Source organism: Pterocles gutturalis, unplaced genomic scaffold (genome assembly GCF_000699245.1).
Source record: "Pterocles gutturalis isolate BGI_N339 unplaced genomic scaffold, ASM69924v1 scaffold48383, whole genome shotgun sequence".
NCBI classification, from domain to species: Eukaryota; Metazoa; Chordata; class Aves; order Pterocliformes; family Pteroclidae; genus Pterocles; species Pterocles gutturalis.
In genome coordinates this window covers 1-18,771 of record NW_010127440.1, presented here as the reverse complement: position 1 = coordinate 18,771, position 18,771 = coordinate 1, and the positions used below count along the sequence as shown (strand labels likewise).

The 18,771-nt window shown below is 42.8% G+C and overlaps 1 protein-coding gene across 1 annotated transcript; it reads left to right on the top strand.

Annotated features, from left to right (window-relative positions):
• Positions 1-3: 3 nt before the first annotated feature.
• LOC104459435 (DNA topoisomerase 2-alpha) lies at positions 4-17,890 on the top strand (the record flags this gene model as incomplete). The annotated part of the gene is made up of 34 exons (XM_010079275.1): positions 4-159; positions 308-398; positions 864-927; positions 1,432-1,577; positions 1,694-1,791; positions 2,117-2,329; positions 2,535-2,708; positions 2,911-3,012; positions 3,494-3,631; positions 3,803-3,941; positions 4,197-4,354; positions 4,779-4,904; positions 5,373-5,483; positions 5,574-5,679; positions 6,357-6,466; positions 6,896-6,988; positions 7,434-7,548; positions 7,869-7,990; positions 8,580-8,728; positions 9,510-9,741; positions 9,871-10,005; positions 10,130-10,330; positions 10,903-11,098; positions 12,398-12,489; positions 12,658-12,801; positions 12,906-12,989; positions 13,472-13,669; positions 14,461-14,566; positions 14,870-15,010; positions 15,446-15,596; positions 15,735-15,796; positions 16,112-16,237; positions 17,267-17,493; positions 17,747-17,890. Coding segments are annotated over 34 exons (4,650 nt in total), but the record flags the coding sequence as incomplete, so codon positions are not given.
• Positions 17,891-18,771: the final 881 nt, after the last annotated feature.

The window sequence follows — 18,771 nt, the reverse complement described above, 5'->3', positions numbered from 1 at the left end:
TCCCCCGAGCAGCCCGTGAACGAGAACTTCGGAGCGCCCAAGGGCGATGGCGCCAAGAAGGGGCTGTCGGTGGAGCACATCTACCAGAAGAAGACGCAGCTGGAGCACATCCTGCTCCGGCCCGACACCTACATCGGCTCCGTGGAGCTGGTCACCCAGGTGCGGGGCGAGGGGAGCGTGGTGGTGGGGCTGAGCTCCTGGGTCATTTACATCTGCTCAGAAAGCAGAAAATGCCTGCTTTACAAACGGGTGGCACAGAAGAGGAGGTATACCTGGAGGCTTAACGTATTTCTCGTTTTCTTTCCAGCAAATGTGGGTTTTTGATGAGGATGTGGGCCTCAACTGCAGAGATGTGACCTTTGTGCCTGGCTTGTACAAAATCTTTGATGAGATTCTAGGTAAGGTGACCTGTCTGTCGGTCAATGATTGACGAGTTATTAATGGGTTCTGAATGTCTAAGAAACTGGAACTAAATGTGAGAACTTATCGAGTGTACTTTTACCTGGCTCCATTGTTGACCAAGTAATGTCCATTGCATCATCTGATGGATGGTGTTTGCAGAGTACGGTGTTGATTGTGCTTGGAAATATTGGATACTAATGTCCTTCCATTAGTACTACTTAGCAGTAAGCTGTTCATGGGATGATGGTGCTCTCTATCACAAAACCGATTTAATTCAGCCCCAAATTCTCTCTTATGTTAACTTGTAGTACTCATAAATTTGTAACTTGCAAAATATTTGCATGCCAAGATGATAGTAACGTTGTATTGAATTTTTGCATTCATTCGACTGAAGACACTACAGTTAATAGTTTTGTCTTGATTGAGGATGTAATGTAATAACAATAATCTTTCTATTCTAGTCAATGCTGCAGACAACAAGCAGAGGGATAAAAACATGACATGCATTAAAGTGACAATTGATGTGTAAGTTTTATTTCATTTTTGTTCCTTGCTTTCCCAACTCCAGTGCATTAGATTTTCCCACTCGGACGCTGCGCTGCGAAGCTGGTGCAGCACTGGAGGGCTCTGCCACGTGGCTGGTCCAAGTTAGACCAAATGTAACTCACGGGTTGTGAAAGCCTTTTTCTTTGTTTAGCCCCTGGGTCTCTTACAGAGTGGTGACTCATGACATGACTGCTTTTTTGTTGTTGTTTTTTTTTCCATTGTGGCCATTTTCCTCTTCTCTACTTTTTTATTCCACTGTTGAGGGTAGGTAGAGGGTTTTTATGTGTGGTTGTCCATTTCATAGACGGTATCTGCAGATCTGAGAATTTTTTGGTTGACTTGTCCTCCCTCTGCTGGCTGTTCCTGCACTTGCTGAACAGAGGTTTGCTCTTGAGGAAATGGTGGCCTTTCCCCAGAGCTTTTGTGTAATGCTTGTTTGCTCAGTCATCCGCAGCCTTAAAAACACACATTTTTGTCCCCTAGAGAGAATAACACAATCAGTGTATGGAACAATGGGAAAGGTATTCCAGTTGTGGAACACAAAGTGGAGAAGGTCTATGTGCCTGCTCTTATCTTTGGACAGCTACTGACATCCAGCAACTATGACGACAATGAAAAGAAAGTCACAGGTAGGGAAGACTCTCAAATACGCACTCATACTTTTGAGCAGCCTGATCAGGTTAAATTCTTTTAGGTGGTTTTGAACACAGGTAATAACACGAGTCTGTTTTCTTTCTCATTCCAGGTGGGCGAAATGGTTACGGAGCCAAACTGTGCAACATATTTAGCACAAAATTTACTGTGGAGACTGCATGTCGCGAATACAAGAAGTTATTCAAGCAGGTATGAACACTTCTCATTCCAGTAACGTTATACCTGAGATTTTCACATAAGACCCTAAGATTTTGTTCTGAAAATCTAGGCGTGACTTGCATTCAGTGCACTGTGATTAGAATAAATTTGGCCCACAGTTCATGTACCCCCAGATATAATTCAAATGAATAATGAAGTGAGCAGACATAATCAGAACCTAGTTTTTAACCAGTAGGGTGTTTTTTTTATTAGTTTGAAAATATTTAAAACTTGTAAATCAGTTTACTGCTTTTAAAAAGTAAGCTAGTTGCTCGTGTGTGTTAGACTTGCAACTCACAAAACCTCCTTTTCTCAGACCTGGACAGACAACATGGGAAAGGCTGGTGAAATGAAACTGAAACATTTTGATGGAGAAGATTTCACGTGTGTGACTTTTCAACCTGATCTGTCAAAATTCAAAATGACAGTTCTTGATAAAGACATTGTAGCACTAATGTCTCGAAGAGCCTATGATATTGCTGGATCCACAAAGGATGTCAAAGTTTTCCTGAACGGACAGAGGCTGCCTGTAAGTGAGCATTTAAAAGAAACAGTTATCCCTCTATTTCTCGTGCCATTTCAAGAGTGAGATTTTCTTGAAACAATTTATGTCATTACACATAGTAAAGGGAAAATTTGTGTGAGTGATTTCTCTACACACTTTTCAGGAGGATGTGAATTAAGTATTTATAGGAGCTGTTATAAACGAGTTGTCTGCTTTCATCTGTCTGCAGGTGAAAGGATTCCGCAGCTATGTGGACCTCTATCTGAAGGACAAAGTAGATGAAACTGGTAATGCACTTAAGGTTATCCATGAGGAAGTAAATTCTCGGTGGGAAGTGTGTTTGACTTTAAGTGAAAAAGGCTTTCAGCAAGTCAGCTTTGTCAACAGCATTGCCACCACAAAGGTAACTCTGCTTTATTTAGTCATGCTAATACCATCTTCGTCATCATTAATATTCTTAGCTATTTTCAAATGTATGTATGGTAGTGAAAAATGCTTAGTTGCTTCATGTTGCAAAGACTATGCTTAAAGTTTTAAATAGATATGTGTCCTTTTTTTTTTTTAATGGAATCACCACCAGGGTCTTTGGTCCCATTTTCCCTTAGGGTGGCAGGCACATTGATTATGTAGCTGACCAGCTGGTGACTAAACTCATTGACATTGTGAAAAAGAAGAACAAGAATGGAGTTGGAGTGAAGCCTTTTCAGGTACAATGCCAGAATTTCCCCAGTGGGAAACGCAACTTGAGCATTATTGTAAATTGTGACTACAGCTTAATGCATTACGACATTAATAATACACATTTCCGTTGTACAGACAATATATACATAGTTATAGAGGCCCCGTATTGTCCAGTTTAAGCCAACTAATTATTTTCTGTTTGGCTGATGTATTTTGTAATCGGAACACTGTAAGTCAGTGTAGATGCACTAAAACTCAGTATCTGTTAGATAATACCTGCTCAGGCCAAGAGCTGCTGATTCTTTGACATCCCAAATCATAAAACATCATTAATGAACGTTCGTTAGCTGTCCTAAATTCTTTCAAGATGTCTAGGAAAACTGAAAACCCTACAGTGATAATTGAGTTTTTCCTCCCTGTGTGGTTCTGACAGGCGAGTGTCAGCACACGCCGCTGGTGCGGAGGTGAGCCGCTATCATGTGGGATGCTTGTTGTGTTTAACTGCAGGTGAAGAACCACATGTGGATTTTTGTGAATGCCTTGATTGAAAACCCAACCTTTGACTCTCAGACTAAGGAGAACATGACTCTGCAGGCAAAGAACTTTGGCTCGACTTGTAAACTGAGTGAAAAATTTATTAAGGGTGTAAGTACTGATATACATGAATAACCGAGATCTCTGTAAAACTGCATCTTATGTGGCAAATATAGTACTGTTGAAGTAGTGTCATGTACTAAACAAAAAGTACGTAACTTAGAATCCTGTCATTGTTAAGGCTTTTCCCACAATTGTTTGGGATTATGTTCTGTGTTGTAGGCAATGGGCTGTGGCATTGTTGAAAGTATCCTAAACTGGGTAAAATTTAAAGCTCAGAGCCAGCTGAATAAGAAATGTTCAGCTGTGAAGCACACCAAGATTAAAGGTGTTCCTAAGCTGGATGATGCCAATGATGCTGGTAAGTGTTTCCCATCCTTTGTAACCAATTATTTCAAAAAGTTAAAACTTGTTTATTATCAAATTAAATAATTGTCTCCTAAAGATAATAAGAAAACCAGTAATTATAGTTTATCTCCATTTTACAGTCACATTTACTCTGTGCAGTGCAACAAAACCTGTATGTGTCAGAAGATATTTATTCTCATACAATTTCTGAGTAGGCAGGTTTTGATTTCACCTCTTAAATAGAAAATGTGCTTTTTTTTTTTCTTAGGCAGCAAGAATTCTTTAGATTGTACACTTATCCTGACCGAGGGAGACTCGGCCAAAACACTGGCTGTCTCTGGTCTAGGAGTAGTTGGTAGAGACAAATACGGAGTGTTTCCCCTTCGAGGAAAAATCCTCAATGTCAGAGAAGCTTCTCATAAGCAGGTTGGTTGGAAAATCTTTGTCGTCTGCACGTTAAAAGGTGTGGTATGCTTTGTGTAATGCGATGGGTTTTAACCGAGTCCGTACAGCTGAACACCTGGAACACTAACTCACAGGAGCAGCGTCCTGACTGCCTAAGTCGGTCTCATCTCCAGCCTGCCCTGCTGGTTAAGTGGGAATATCGATTAGTCCTGTTCCATGTTTTTCCTGAAGGGATAGTGTTTGTGTCGTGGACTACACCACGTGTGGAAGGATCTAGAATAACTGAGGCATTAGACTTCAGTTTAGAAATAAATTTCTATAAACAGCGAAAAAACCACTAACAAGACAAAGTTCAGTTAACGGTACACTATGGATGATTTTAGACTTTTTTCAGCTACATTTTAAGTCTGAAAGACGAGTTTTTATTCCTTGTGATCTTTTCCAGATTATGGAAAATGCTGAAATCAACAACATCATCAAGATTGTGGGTTTACAATATAAAAAGAACTACGAAGATCAAGAATCTTTAAAGACCCTTCGCTATGGAAAGATCATGATTATGACAGATCAGGTTAGATTCACTAAAACTGAAAATTGGGAGAGGAAAAAAACCAACACTGGAATACAGAGAAGAGAGGAAAATGCTACCTTTCTCCCACTGCCATTGTTGTAGCTAATTCTCTGTGTTCATTTCTTTTTATCATTCTATATTTCAGTGGGTCATAATGTCTTTTCAGCCACAAAACAAACCAGATAAAGTAGCGAGGGGAGAAGCATCACCAAATAGCTAAATACTGTCTTTCCAGTCTGCTGATTCAAGGTCCTTGACCAGTCCTTGATACCTTTTTCACCAAGAATGAGCCTTTTCTGTTTCTTTTAATTTTCAGTAGTTAAACACAACGGACAGTCACCTTTTTAGAAGTGAAAGTTAATAGGGTCAGTTAGCTGGAATTATGGAATAATTTGCTATTAAGCTAACAATTGTCACTTCCATCATGTCCCTGATTAAATACATCTTGTTTTTATCTTTTTAAATCAGGATCAAGATGGATCACATATCAAAGGTTTGCTGATTAACTTCATCCATCACAACTGGCCATCTCTTCTAAGACACAACTTTTTGGAGGAATTTATTACTCCCATCATAAAGGTAGGGGGTTGGGTAGATGGTCAGGTGAATGAGTAAGGATCCACTGGTCCAAATCTGCCTCATTTCACAGTTAAAATGTGTTCATTTCAGGCCTCTAAAAACAAAGAAGAAATTGCATTCTACAGCATTCCTGAATTTGAAGAATGGAAAAACAGTACACAGAACTACAATTCATGGAAAATCAAGTACTACAAAGGTTTGTAGAAAACTTCATGTGGTGAAATTAAATGATCCCAGTAAAAGCATTCATGATTCAATTCAGAGTCTGCCCTGCTTTTGCAGAAAGGGTCAGGACCGGGTGACCTCCAAGTCTCTTCCCTCCTCAGATATTCTGATTACAAATCCGTGTGACGTAAAATATAAAAGTAGGGGAACAATAACCCCTAACAGGATAAAATCTGAATGAAATCTCTCCAAATGAAGCTACACTATTGTAGGGAGCCATTCTTTCAGCCCTTTCAGGCAGTTAGGCTCAGCTTTAGGTGCTGTTTTCCACAGCACAGTCCTTCTGCACTGCTAGCACTGTAAGCTAAGTACTTGCTCCGGAATTAATACCAATAAGAAAGGTCCCAACTGCAGAACCATGGCTGGATGTTGAGGAATAATTTCCAATTTTCAGTTAATCATTTCAGATAGCTACAGGATTTGCAGACAAAATCCAAAAGTACATCATGCAGCTGCTCAGTTATCCGAAATTCTTGTAATTTTTTTAGTAACCTTACATCTCACTTTAAAGTAAGTTTTCAGTAAGTCATCTTCATGCTGTACATTTGTATGATGCATGACAGAAACAGTGTATAGCAAAATATTTATCTGAAGTGCAACTTAATTTAAGAAAGAAGTTGTTAGGGTTAACTAGTGCTGTCTCTGCAGGTTTGGGTACCAGCACATCGAAGGAGGCTAAAGAATACTTTGCCGATATGGCTAAACATCGAATTGGGTTCAAATATTCTGGTCCTGAAGATGATGCTGCGATCACCCTGGTAACTGACACTTGATTTAATTGCTGACTTGCTACCTTTGCTATTCGACTGCTTAGAGTGCTCTGTATTTTCTCTTAAACTGCTCTTAGAGGCCTTTGGGCTGGAGACAATCTCTTTGTTACCAAGGCTACGGCTTTAGTCTAACCAGTAGAAGCGAATCTGTCCACTGACCTCAGGCCAAGAGTACCCTTTAATGATGGTTTTTAAATATAGCTCAGAACAAACTAATCACTACAAACCAATTGACATTTTCGGACACAACAGTAAATATTCCTTTAACATTTTTTCTCCATGTTCTGCTGCAGTTTTCTCCAAGTCAGACCTCCCCTTTCTCCCCCAGATTTTCTTCTTGCAAAATGGTTCACCAGTGGATTAAAACAGGCCTTGAATGTCCTAGAACTGAGTTACTTTTCGTTTTGTAATACACAGGCCTTTAGCAAGAAGAAGGTAGAAGAGCGAAAGGAATGGCTGACTAATTTCATGGAGGATAGAAGGCAACGGAAGCTGCAGGGTCTGCCAGAGGTAAAAGGTTTATGTATGTAAGGAAACTGGTTTCCTCTCTCTCCCTGGGGCTGTTCTCAGCTTCATACTGCGCACAGCTCGGAGTCAGTGAGTCTGTTGTTGGATCATGGGACAGTTAAAATGCTTTGGGATTTTGCAGAGCAGCTTCTCTCATCAGCCTACCCTCAGTTGTCCAACAGTTCATTTTAACTCTTATCTTTCACATGACTATCAGTAGGAAAATTACAACTTGAGCAGGACTATATGAAGACTTTATTTCTCAAAAGAATGTGCTGGTATCATGGGAAGCGATCTTTCACTTTGCCATGCTAAGAACATCAGCACTTGAGCTGTGCTTAGCTAGTCTTACAAGGAGCTTCCATTTTAGTGAAACTAGTCAAGCATGAGCTAAGAAACCAATTAAACCTTGTTAAAATTAAGGCACTCTTGGACCTGTTTTTCTTAGGAATACCTATATGGGAAAAATACTAATTACCTGACATACAACGACTTCATCAACAAGGAGTTAGTGCTGTTCTCAAACTCAGATAATGAAAGATCAATCCCGTCACTAGTTGATGGTAAGTTATTTCAAGATAGCGATTCCACATAGTGCCTTCCCCAGAACTCAATAAATGGCTGTTTGTATATCATATCATCAGAATCGGGGTCACCCGCTGAGCTTTCAGGGTCACTGTTCTGAAGTCCAAATTCTTCTGTCTAATTTTTTTAATCTTTAGATGAAATGTCTTGTCCATTTTGTAGTATATTATTGCAAGTGCCTTACTCTCTGGTGCAGAATCTTTAGGTGTATAAGTAGTTCTTGGTCTCTAGAGAGCAGAAGCTGAGTAAAACGCGTTGTATGTTCTAATCACAAGGTCTTTGGTTTTTCTTTACACAGGTTTGAAGCCAGGTCAAAGAAAAGTTCTGTTCACATGTTTCAAACGAAATGATAAGCGGGAGGTGAAGGTTGCTCAGCTGGCTGGTTCTGTGGCTGAGATGTCCTCGTACCACCATGGTGAAGTAAGAACCTGGCCTGGTTGTGCAAAATGCACAACATTTAAATGAAAGGCAAAAAAGCCTTTCTGTTGACTTGACGGCTAAGGTGCCTCCAAAGCAGGATTAGATGGTTGAGTGTAAAAGCCAGAGCAAAGTGCCTGTATACTCACTATTAATGCTTCAATACGAATTTAACCTGATATTGGTCAGTCTGTCTGTCCTACCTAGCCTTGATGGGAGTATATTTCATACAAAAAGTAGAACAAGAAAAACCTGCTTTATTTGTGACAGATTTAGACAGTTGTTAATAGCCTTTCTGCCTTGGTGAGGAGAAGTTAGCACTAAAACAAGCTTCCCTGGGGAGACTGGCAGAATCTTTCATTGGAGGTCTCAAGAATTGGTAGGTAGGGATGTATTGTGGGTCATTGGAATACATCCAGTCACCCAGACCCTGTGGTCTTGGGATGCACTTCCAGTGAGCGTTTCCTCCGGTATTTTATTAGTTGAGTTTATCCTCTATATCTGTTCTGTTCTTGGTGGGAATTTTGCCTTTAACTTAGTCCATTCAGTGAAGAATTCTGCATTTTTAGCTTTAAACCTTCCTTTATTGCAGGCGTCGCTGATGCTGACTATTATTAACTTGGCTCAGAACTTTGTGGGCAGCAACAACCTCAACTTGCTGCAGCCAATCGGCCAGTTTGGCACAAGGCTGCACGGTGGGAAGGACTCTGCCAGCCCTCGATACATCTTTACAATGCTCAGGTCAGCATGAAAAATTTCTTATGGTCTTAAATATTCTTAGAATGTTACGTGACTCAGTTTGACAGCATTTAAAATGAAAATGTCGTGTCCTGCTCCGGCAGGGGGATTGGACTAGATGATCTTTTGAGGTCCCTTCCAATCTCTAACATTCTGTGATTCTGTGATTCTGTGAAAAGTTAATTTCCTTTTTCCCTTTAAAACTTTGGACTACTTGCATACTCAGAGTAGCAAGAACTGAAGTGAGGTTTGGATCCTAGATGCAGATATGTAAACTTGGTTATCATCCCAGAGAGCAGAAAGGCATAGCAGAGAGTATGGAAATGGAGCAAAAACAAAGGGAGAAGTTTGGGTAGGATAGCAAAAAATGAACTGGAGTTGGGAGAGTGCAGTTCCAGGATCGAAAGTACAGCGCTGTAGTCTCTGTGGCCCGGGTTGAACTTGATCAAATCTGTTTCTTGAGCATGTGTATGGTTGTAGGAAAGCCAGGCACACAGGACTGAAGCCTTCCCAGACATTAAATGTTTAATCTACATAAAGTACAAGCCTAGGGTTCCATATAGGCTGTGGAATCTGCAGAGATTGGTGAGGACATGTCTCTGTTTGGAGTGCTACTCTAGACGCCTGGTTTCCTAACAGACGCCCAGCTGTGCATGGCTCAGGTTCGCTGATAGGAATAAACAAGATTTATTGGGGTTTTTTGGTTTTCTGGGGGGGTTCTTTTTGCGTGGTGGTCACTGTTCTGTAACGAGAATTTGGGCTTAAATTCTGTTTTCCTTTCTAGCCCACTAGCACGGCTGGTGTTCCCACCCATGGATGACAATGTCCTGAGGTTCCTACATGATGACAATCAGCGTGTGGAGCCGGAGTGGTATATGCCGATCATTCCAATGGTGCTGATAAACGGGGCGGAAGGGATTGGTACTGGCTGGTCCTGTAAGATCCCCAACTTTGACATCAGGGAAGTTGTGAATAATATCCGTCGTCTGATGGATGGAGAAGAGCCATTGCCAATGGTAAATAATGTACTTAAAGAACAGTGTCTCCCTCGTTAGTTTATTCAGCACATCTTGGAGCATTTCATGCAAGTGCTTAAAAACAGAAGCATCAACGCAAAGCTGAATCCAATGTTCTTTTCCACTTAGCTTCCTAGCTACAAGAATTTCAAAGGCACGATAGCAGAGCTGGGACCTAACCAGTACGTGATAAGTGGTGAAGTGTCCATCCTCGATTCTACAACCATTGAGATCACCGAGCTGCCTGTCAGAACATGGACACAGGTAACACACAGGGAGTTTGCCCTAGGAACGTAGAGTTTGCGCTGGGAAGCAAAAAGCAATTGGTGGGTTTTGGAGATTTTCTTCTCCACAGAAAACATGGGTCTGACCTTGGTTCTTTTCTCAGACTTATAAAGAGCAAGTTCTGGAGCCAATGTTGAATGGGACTGAGAAGACACCCCCACTCATCACAGACTATAAAGAATATCACACAGACACGACCGTGAAGTTTATAGTGAAGATGAGTGAAGAAAAGCTAGCTGAAGCTGAAGCAGCGGGGCTGCATAAGGTCTTCAAACTCCAAACAAATTTAACATGCAACTCCATGGTATGTAATAGATTTTGCCCAAGAAAGCTCTCGGTTTAACTCAAAGGCTGTGTGAACAGCTGCTGTTGCTGCCTGTAACAAAAACACTCTTTTGCAGTAATTTATTCACTTTGATTTTTCTGCTCGTACTGGTTTTAAGTCAGCTTTCTGAATATACCTTCAAAAGGTCAAGAGACTGGCTTGAGAACGGGCCCGGAGTGGTATGGCTTTGCCTGAAGGAGTCAAAGTGATCTGAAATCACACAGCTCACAGAGACCTCTATTGTGACAGCACCACTGCCACTGGATGTCTGGATTCTGACAATGTGTGAAGCTCGATGCACGATGTTTATCCTACAGATAGCTTTAAGATTCAAGTAACCTTAACCCTACTGGGTGTTTTCAAGAACTTTGAAGTTCTAAAATTGTCTCTGCTGCCATGTTTGCAAACTGTAGTAATTTCTAAAACAACACTAAGGTTTTACAATTTGCTAATTATTGAATTGCACTACCAACAGAACTTGTGTTATAGATAATTTTCAGTGGTTTTGGAAATCAGTTTTGTGACCATCATGCCTGTGTTCTTTCATCTAGGTTCTTTTTGACCATGTAGGCTTTCTCAAGAAGTACGACTCTCCTCAGGATATTCTTAAAGAGTTCTTTGAACTCAGGCTCCGATACTACAACCTGAGAAAAGAATGGCTTATTGGAATGCTCGGTGCCGAGTCTGCAAAACTGAGCAACCAGGCTCGTTTCATCCTGGAGAAAATAGATGGCAAAATTGTGATCGGTACGCATTGTTCTTGGTTACTTAGTTTATGAAACTGAGAGAAGAACTAGGTGCTCCCTTGAGTTCTGTCAGCACCCCCTCAGCCCTGGACTGGCTCTTAACAAACTACACCCGAGCTTATCTTGCTGTTCCAGTAATGTCAAAGAGGAAAATGCTTCACAGGGTATCCCTGGTCTATAGAGCATTATGCACGCATTAATTAAAACGGGATACTGAAGCAGCTTTCCTACTGTGTGTTTGACACTATTTTGAGAATATAAATTTTTTTTAATGGTTCAGCAATAATTCCTGTCTATTTCTGACTTAGTATGAATAAGAGGTAAGTAGTGGTGGGGCTAGAAAGGGTAGTGTTTGCTGTTCAAATGCCTGCTTCTTAAGAACCCATATCTCACTCTGTTATCTTTGTGGACCTCTGCAAAAATACTCTAGATCATGTTCCCAGTGGGTTGGGGTTTCAAACTTAGAAGATACTCAAGTTAGCAGCATCTGAGGATCATGAGCTAGAAAAAGAAACAGATCTTTGTTCCTGGCATTCCGATTTTCAATCAACTTTTCCACCTCAGTCTAAAAGGCGGTCTGTGTTTCACTTGCGTTCATGGAGGGTACAGCTAGACAAAGTGTCATAAGATGCTTTGTGGTTTGTGTCTGAAGGCAGCCCAATAATCGCCCCAGCCTGCGTCTGTGTGACTTGGGAAGAAAAATAATTCCCTTGAAATGCATTTTCTTGGGGTTTTGTAATAAGTAGTTCCAAGGCTGACAGAGCGGGTTTCGTTTGTATTTGTGTCTAATGGTTGATTGCTTCTGATGTCGTAGAAAGGAACAAATACCAGCTGCAGCATTTCCGTGGGTTGGGCACTTAAAGCATAAATTTCCCAGGTGATGTCTAATGAGGGGCAAGCTATACCAAAGCCTTGGAGGGCTATCAGGGTTTTTTTTTCCTCCACCTGCTGCCTGCCTATTATCGTGAAACCTTTTTTTCAAAGTTCAAAAACTACTAAGGGCAGAGGAAATACCTATATGGAAATGAAGAAAAAAATATTTACAGTTCTCTGGTAGGTGTTCCTGGCAGGTACAGGAGCAACGTTGTCCTGACAAATCTCCTGCTACGTAGGAACTTTTTAGGTGTTATTTCAGGCTCTTCCACATGTCCCACCTCTGACGAGGAACGGCTGGTTTAGAGCCCAGTAGGATCCTGAGCTGCTGTAGAGCCATGGATCCAAAAATTTAAAGCTCATCTGTCTTTCCTAACAGCTATTGGTAGTGGTCCCTAAGTGACAATCCTGTAACGTCTGTTTACAGAAAACAAACCAAAGAAAGAGTTGATTCAAGTTCTTATCCAGAGAGGGTATGAATCTGACCCAGTGAAGGCTTGGAAGGAATCGCAGAACAAGGTAAAGCTCCCGTCATCTTCTCTAGATGGATCCGAACTGGCCCCTGTTCAGAATTTGTACGAAGAAGCCCAAGTTGCTTTTTGATTTGTAGGATTCAAGAGCTTGTGTGTCTGAGTATGTCTGTGATAGGAAACATAAGGTGACGGTTTGTTTTAAATCCACATTCAGGAAGAAGAGGAGGAGGAGGAGGAGGAGAGTGACAAAGAAGCAGCTCGAGCTACCGGACCAGACTTCAACTATCTGCTGAACATGCCCCTGTGGTATCTGACCAAAGAGAAGAAAGATGAGCTCTGTAAGCAGAGAGATAACAAAGTATGTTCCTTCCTTTTCTTATACAAACATTGTTATATCATATTTTTTTTTAAATGGTGGATTACAATATGTGACTAATGATTATCGACTGTGATTCCCTTTAGGAAAACGAGCTGGAAAACCTTAAGCGCAAGAGTCCCTCTGATCTGTGGAAGGAAGACCTCGCTGCATTTGTTGAAGAACTTGATGTATGTCAGCATTCAGCGCAGATGACTGACTCCCTTGTAGTCTCATCCCCCAGCTCCTTATTGACTCTTTTGTCATAACAAGGAAACTAAAAATGATAACACCTAACAAGGAAACTGAAGATGCTAACTCCTGTGTCATGCACTCGCTGAGGAGAGTGAAAGCTTTCTTCACCTTCCTAGCTCAGATAGGGGTAGTGCTGCCAGGGACAAGCCACCAAGGTGGCTGTTGGAGGTCAATCACCAGCCTGAATGACCTGTGTCTCTTCTCACTCCCCATGTCACCAAACCATAGTTCTGGCTTAAATCCTTTCTTGAAAACGTGCAATTCTGTAGCGGAGTGGGAAGCTCCATTTAAACTGATGGCAGGAAATCTCAGCAAGTATGGAGTGCTTCAGTGCAAGGGCTGTGACGGGGTTTTTTCCGGTCGTACATTGTTTCTCTTGTATTCTCATGGTTGTGTTATTTTATGCTCACCTCTGCAGGCCGTGGAAGCCAAGCAACTTCAGGATGAGATGGCAGGGCTCGCTGGTAAACCTTTAAAGGTGAAAGGAGGGAAAGCAAAGGTGAAGAAGGCGCCGCTGACAGAAGTCATGCCATCACCTCATGGCGTGAGGGTTGTTCCTCGGATAACTGCAGAGATGAAGGCAGAGGCAGAGAAGAGAACTAAAAAGAAAATAAAGGTAAATGGAACATTCTGAATGCTTAATCCTTCTTTACATCCTCCTCACTACAGACCTAAAGAAATGCAAGTTCTTGTTAGTGGAACTTGTCCTGGTGAAGAAGCTGTTCAGGGAGAGGGACAGACTCTTAGGACATGGGGAACACTGGAAATGGATGTTTCTCAGTCTAAAGGAAAACAGATTCGCTAATTTATCAGGAGATGGCTTAGAGGGAAATCTTTTGGCAAGAGCATACATCACAATGTCAGCCACTTAAAGCCATTACTGTTCTCGATATCAAGGAGATAAAGAAGATTTAACTCTTTTTCTAGGGCTAGTTGAAATTATGCCCTTCAGCCATCTGCAACAGAGAAAATTAAAATACTGCCTCACTTGTTTTGACCTGTAAGCCAGACATTGCTCCTTTCCTACAGATGGTTCCATCTAACAGTTTTTCCAAATCACTTGCACTGTTGTTTTTAACCCACCCTGTCCAGTCCTGCATCCTCAACACACCCCAGAGCCATCCCATCAGCACACAGAGGCGGAACCAGCGCGCTCTCAGGAGTGGGGACAAAGTTCCTGTTTTTGTTAATGTTGGATTTTGCATTTGAAGTCACCTGATCTGGGGACAAATCACACCTGATGTGCTTGGCTGTCATCAATTTTACACACAGTTTGCTTCACTAACTCGGATTTCTTGTATCACTACCTTTTACACGTCTAAAATCAGCAGCTCCTCTCTGCACTGCTCTGTGTGCCTCTTGTAATTGTGCGAGCTGACTCTATTTGATATCTGCTTCTGTCTTCAGATTGAAAAAAATGAATTTGATGAGAATCAAGAAGAAAACATGTCGGGAGACAAAGAACCTGCAGGCCTTAAGCGGAGATTAGGGCAGAAGGTTAAAGCTGAGCAAGGTAAATGCTTTCATGTGATATTCCATCAATGGAAAACGAGGAGGAGAGTTGTGAAGGTGGTTATCTGACCTCTTCCTGAAGGTGCTGAGGAACACTGAGGATCAGTATTTTTGGAAAAACTAGATGAGAGAGAAAGTGATCCTGGGGAACAGTCAAGTGGGACAGATTACTGTTTCTCTGGGATGTTTAAGCCAGAATCCTCCCTCTGAATGCTGTGGTGTATTTCTAAGTTGAGCTTGAAGTGCTGAGCCTGAGGTACACACGGAAGTTTGCTGGTTCATCCTGCCTCCTGATGTTTTTCAGGTGCTAAGAGACAGGCCACTCTGCCATTCAAGCCATTAAAGAAAATAAAGAAACGAAACCCTTGGTCTGACTCAGATTCTGATGCAGAGTCTGATTTTGAAGCGCTTCCTCAAAGGGAGAGAGTGGTTCGCCAAGCGGCAGGTGAGTGATGACACGGATGGAGAAGAGGGGCAGTCTGTAGAGAACGTTGGAGCAGGCTATTTAGGGAGCTCCCAGAGTCTGAGATCTCGGTCAGAAATCTTTTTTTTTTAAGAGGTTTATTAATTTTACTATCTATAACAATTAGTTATTTCTACCATTTGAGCAGATTTTCACAATGCCTTTCAAGAAAAAGCAGAAATGGGCAACTAGAGAAACAAGGTTATTGGATGGAATTACACCAGTGTCTTAGTAAATCAAATGCACGGTTGGTCAGTCAGCCCAGAACTGATTTGGAGTCTTCTCACTGCAGTCACAGTAGCTGCTTGGTTTTATTCAGATCTTTATTGTTTAATAACTGCAGCTAAAATCTTGAAAAAGGAACTGAGGTGCATATTGCCAAATGTGTGAAATAACGTATCTGTGTCATTTCATCAGCCAAAGCCAGGACCGTGATCAGCTCGGACTCGGAGGCAAATCTCTCCGACACAGACAAGGAGTGTGAATTTCTGGGCAGCAGTGAAGGCAACACTGAGTCGGATACAAACTCGAAAGAAAAACCTGCTCCCAAGCCCAGAGCTGCTCCAAAGTGAGTATTTCTCACAGAGTCACTGGAAACTAGTGCTTCTAGTGTGAGCGCTCTGTAGAGGTTAACAGCTCTTTTTCCTTCAGTGCACCTACTTAGTGCATCGTAACTGGAACAAATACTTGGGGTTTTCTGTTCTAGGGAAACCACTGAAAAAGCAGCGAAAGCTCCCAAGCAGAAGCCAGTGCAAAGCGCAATCCCTGGTGAGTACGAGACCCTCCGAACCTTGTTCATTTTCCTAAAACCCCAGGAGAGCGCCCTGGGCATTCTGATCAGCGCTAAATGCTGACAAAGGCAGGTGTTGGTCATGAGATCTTGCGAAGAAACATTGGTGCTCGGGCACGAGCTGGTTTCAGCGCCCCAGACTTTTTGTCTGTTTCCAGCTTGAGTTTGTGATTAGTCTGGTTTTGTTCTTTTTATAAAGTAGATCAAAATTATTTCCTTCTGCTCTAATGTTTATAGCCAGAGCAGATAATTGGCAATTTCAGACTGACTTTCTGCTTGCTTTGTTTGTTCAGCTCAGGTCCAAGATGTTGCGAATGAAAATGTGAGTCAGGCTCCTGCAGCTCCTTCCATCCCTGCGCCTCGCGGTAAGGCCGCGGCTAAAAAACCCGCTGCAGCCAAGAAGGCCAGTGCCACTAATGGTAAGGTGAAGTTGAGCAAGACCGTTTTTAGATAACAATTATTATTCCTGTGGGAAAACAAGTCTGAGTGATTTTGCTCCGCGTACAGAGGCCTGAATAACTTGAGTTTTCATTTCAGAAAGGATCTGAGGTTTGTGGCGAAGGTTGCCTAGTTGTTGTCATTTTTAAAGAAGTTTGTTTCCAAACGTCATGTTCTAGTTCATCTCTGACATGCTTGAAGGGAGTGAATTTTAGTTTGGGAACAGGAAAGTGAATGCTTCCTACAGTGCCGTGTAATCCTTGGCAGAAATAATCAGAGTGGAATTTGTGGCGTTGGGGGCAGACAGCTACTTGGTAGCTCGCTTCCCAGGAAGAAAAAAAGCTGCTTCGGGGCAGCTCGATCTGTTTAGTGCTAGCTCGACCTCATAAATCTACGGCATTTGACTCAGGGTTTTTAAACGTCACTGCCCAGAGCCTTTGTCAAACTTTGAAAGCTGTTTTGCATGTTCCACCACAGCTGGTTGTGACCCCAGCAGTGAGGCAGTGTGTTACTCCACAGCAAAATAGCTGTTCCTCCCGCTTCTAAACTGAGAAAGCCTCTTACCATTCAAGTGGCCTGCTCATTTCAGTTTAATTTGGAGACATGCTTCGAGATACTCTTAAAAAATGTGAAAAAATAGGTAAGAAAGAACTCCCCACGTAACTCTTTAGTGTGGATGGTAAATTCATTCCTTTCCTGTGCAAAGGTTTTGAAGTTATGAGATTGGTTCCGCAGCCTTGAGAGTTCAGGACTTTTCAGCCTGAAATACTCTGGGAATTGCTTTAGGTACATTTTAATTTGATCCTCCCAATGTGGTTGGAACTAAGCAGATAAACAACCTAACTTCTCACAATCTTGGTAGAGAGCAATCTTTCTAGAAAGCCGTGCTTCCAAACGAGACGACCCGTGTGCTGACCTGGCGGCACGGTGCGGAGCCGTGGCTGTGCTGGGGGGGATGCACAAGCTGCGAGGCAGCAGAACAGGGGTTTAAACACCACGTTGTGTTTCAGATAACCAGCCGTCCATCGTGGATATTCTGACCAAGAAAAAGGCTGCGCCCAAATCCAGCAAGACGGCGGTGACCGAGGGACCTCTGGATTCTGGGGCTCAAGCAGCGGGTGACAAGAAACCCAACCAGCCCAAGGGGCGGAAGGTTATGAAAAGGCAGCCGAGCTCCTTGGATTCAGATTCAGACTCAGATTTTGGCGTGAAGCCTTCCAAATCAGTGACATCAAAGGTTTGTGCAGTGCCCCTGTTAGAGCCCAGGGGGTTGGTTCTTCTGGCAGAAAAAGCACCGTAGAGGCAGAACCCCCGGTGGGACGCCCGCCGTTATTGCTGGGTGTGGGGAGGGGGTGTCGGGCACGCGTCCTTATCCCAGATTGTTGGTTTGGTCTCATCACCCGCAGCATGTGGTGCATTTTGTGCTCGTGGCGTGTTCCCTGTTTGTGCTCAGAGTCGTGATTCACTTCTTGACTACGCTTTCCCTCCAGAAATCCAAGCTGGAAGACAATGATAGCTTCACTGTTGATTCGACTGCAGACAGCCCCGTAGCAGCCGTGCCCCGCACCAGGCCTGGGCGTCTCAAAAAGCCTGTCCAGTACCTGGAGGAGTCCGACGAGGATGACATGTTTTGAATTTTTATGAAGATTTTAAACTGCTGATGCAAACCCGACCTTCAGCAGAGCCCTTGACAAGTTCTCAGCAAAGGACATCTCAGACTGAGAAACCATTTCCCTGAATTTAGGCTACTCCAGAAATGTTTGCTGCACGTTAATGCAGCTCTGTTTTTCTTGTTTTTAAATAACTTAGGTTTGTTTAAATAGGAACACACCCCCCACCCCTTCCTCCTGAACCCTGGAGCCATGAGCCCAGCTCGTGCTGATGCCCTTCTCTGACCCGTTAGCTAACTGGAATCTTGTGGCACTTGGTCATTTTACTGGTAAGGTAGACTTAAGAGCCCATCAAATCCTTTAAAATACCCTCTTAATAGATACCTTCCTCTTTAGCTATCTTAAAAAGTAATAACATACATAAGTTTTTAACCCCACAGCCATAGAGATAGAAGATGTGAGGTGCAGGCATTTGGACCCCCCGTGTTCTCCTTTCCCTTTTGCAGTCTGTGTGTCTGTGCAAGCCCCCGTTGCTCAACCTCTGCCCCGCCGAGTTTTAGCCTTTGGGTTTTTTAATTCAGATTTAGTGATGGAGGCTTGCACAGACTTGTCTCCGCACTGTGCTCAGCGTTGGCAGTTTTATCTTTGGTCTCCCTGCCAAGAAGCCTCGTGTTCAGCTGGTTCAGCCCAGAGGTCATCCTCAGGTAAGAGATGCTGCTGCTGCCGGGGCTGAACGGCGCCTGCAGGGGAGGACAGAGGCAGGACAGACATTGGCCAGCCGGGGATCTGAGATCTGGGGAAACGTGCAGGAAAGCCAGTTGGTTATTCCAATGCAGGCGTTGGAAAGCGGCTGCTCGGCAGCACGAGGCCTCTCCTGCCTGTTGGTTCCTGGGGACAAAGAACTT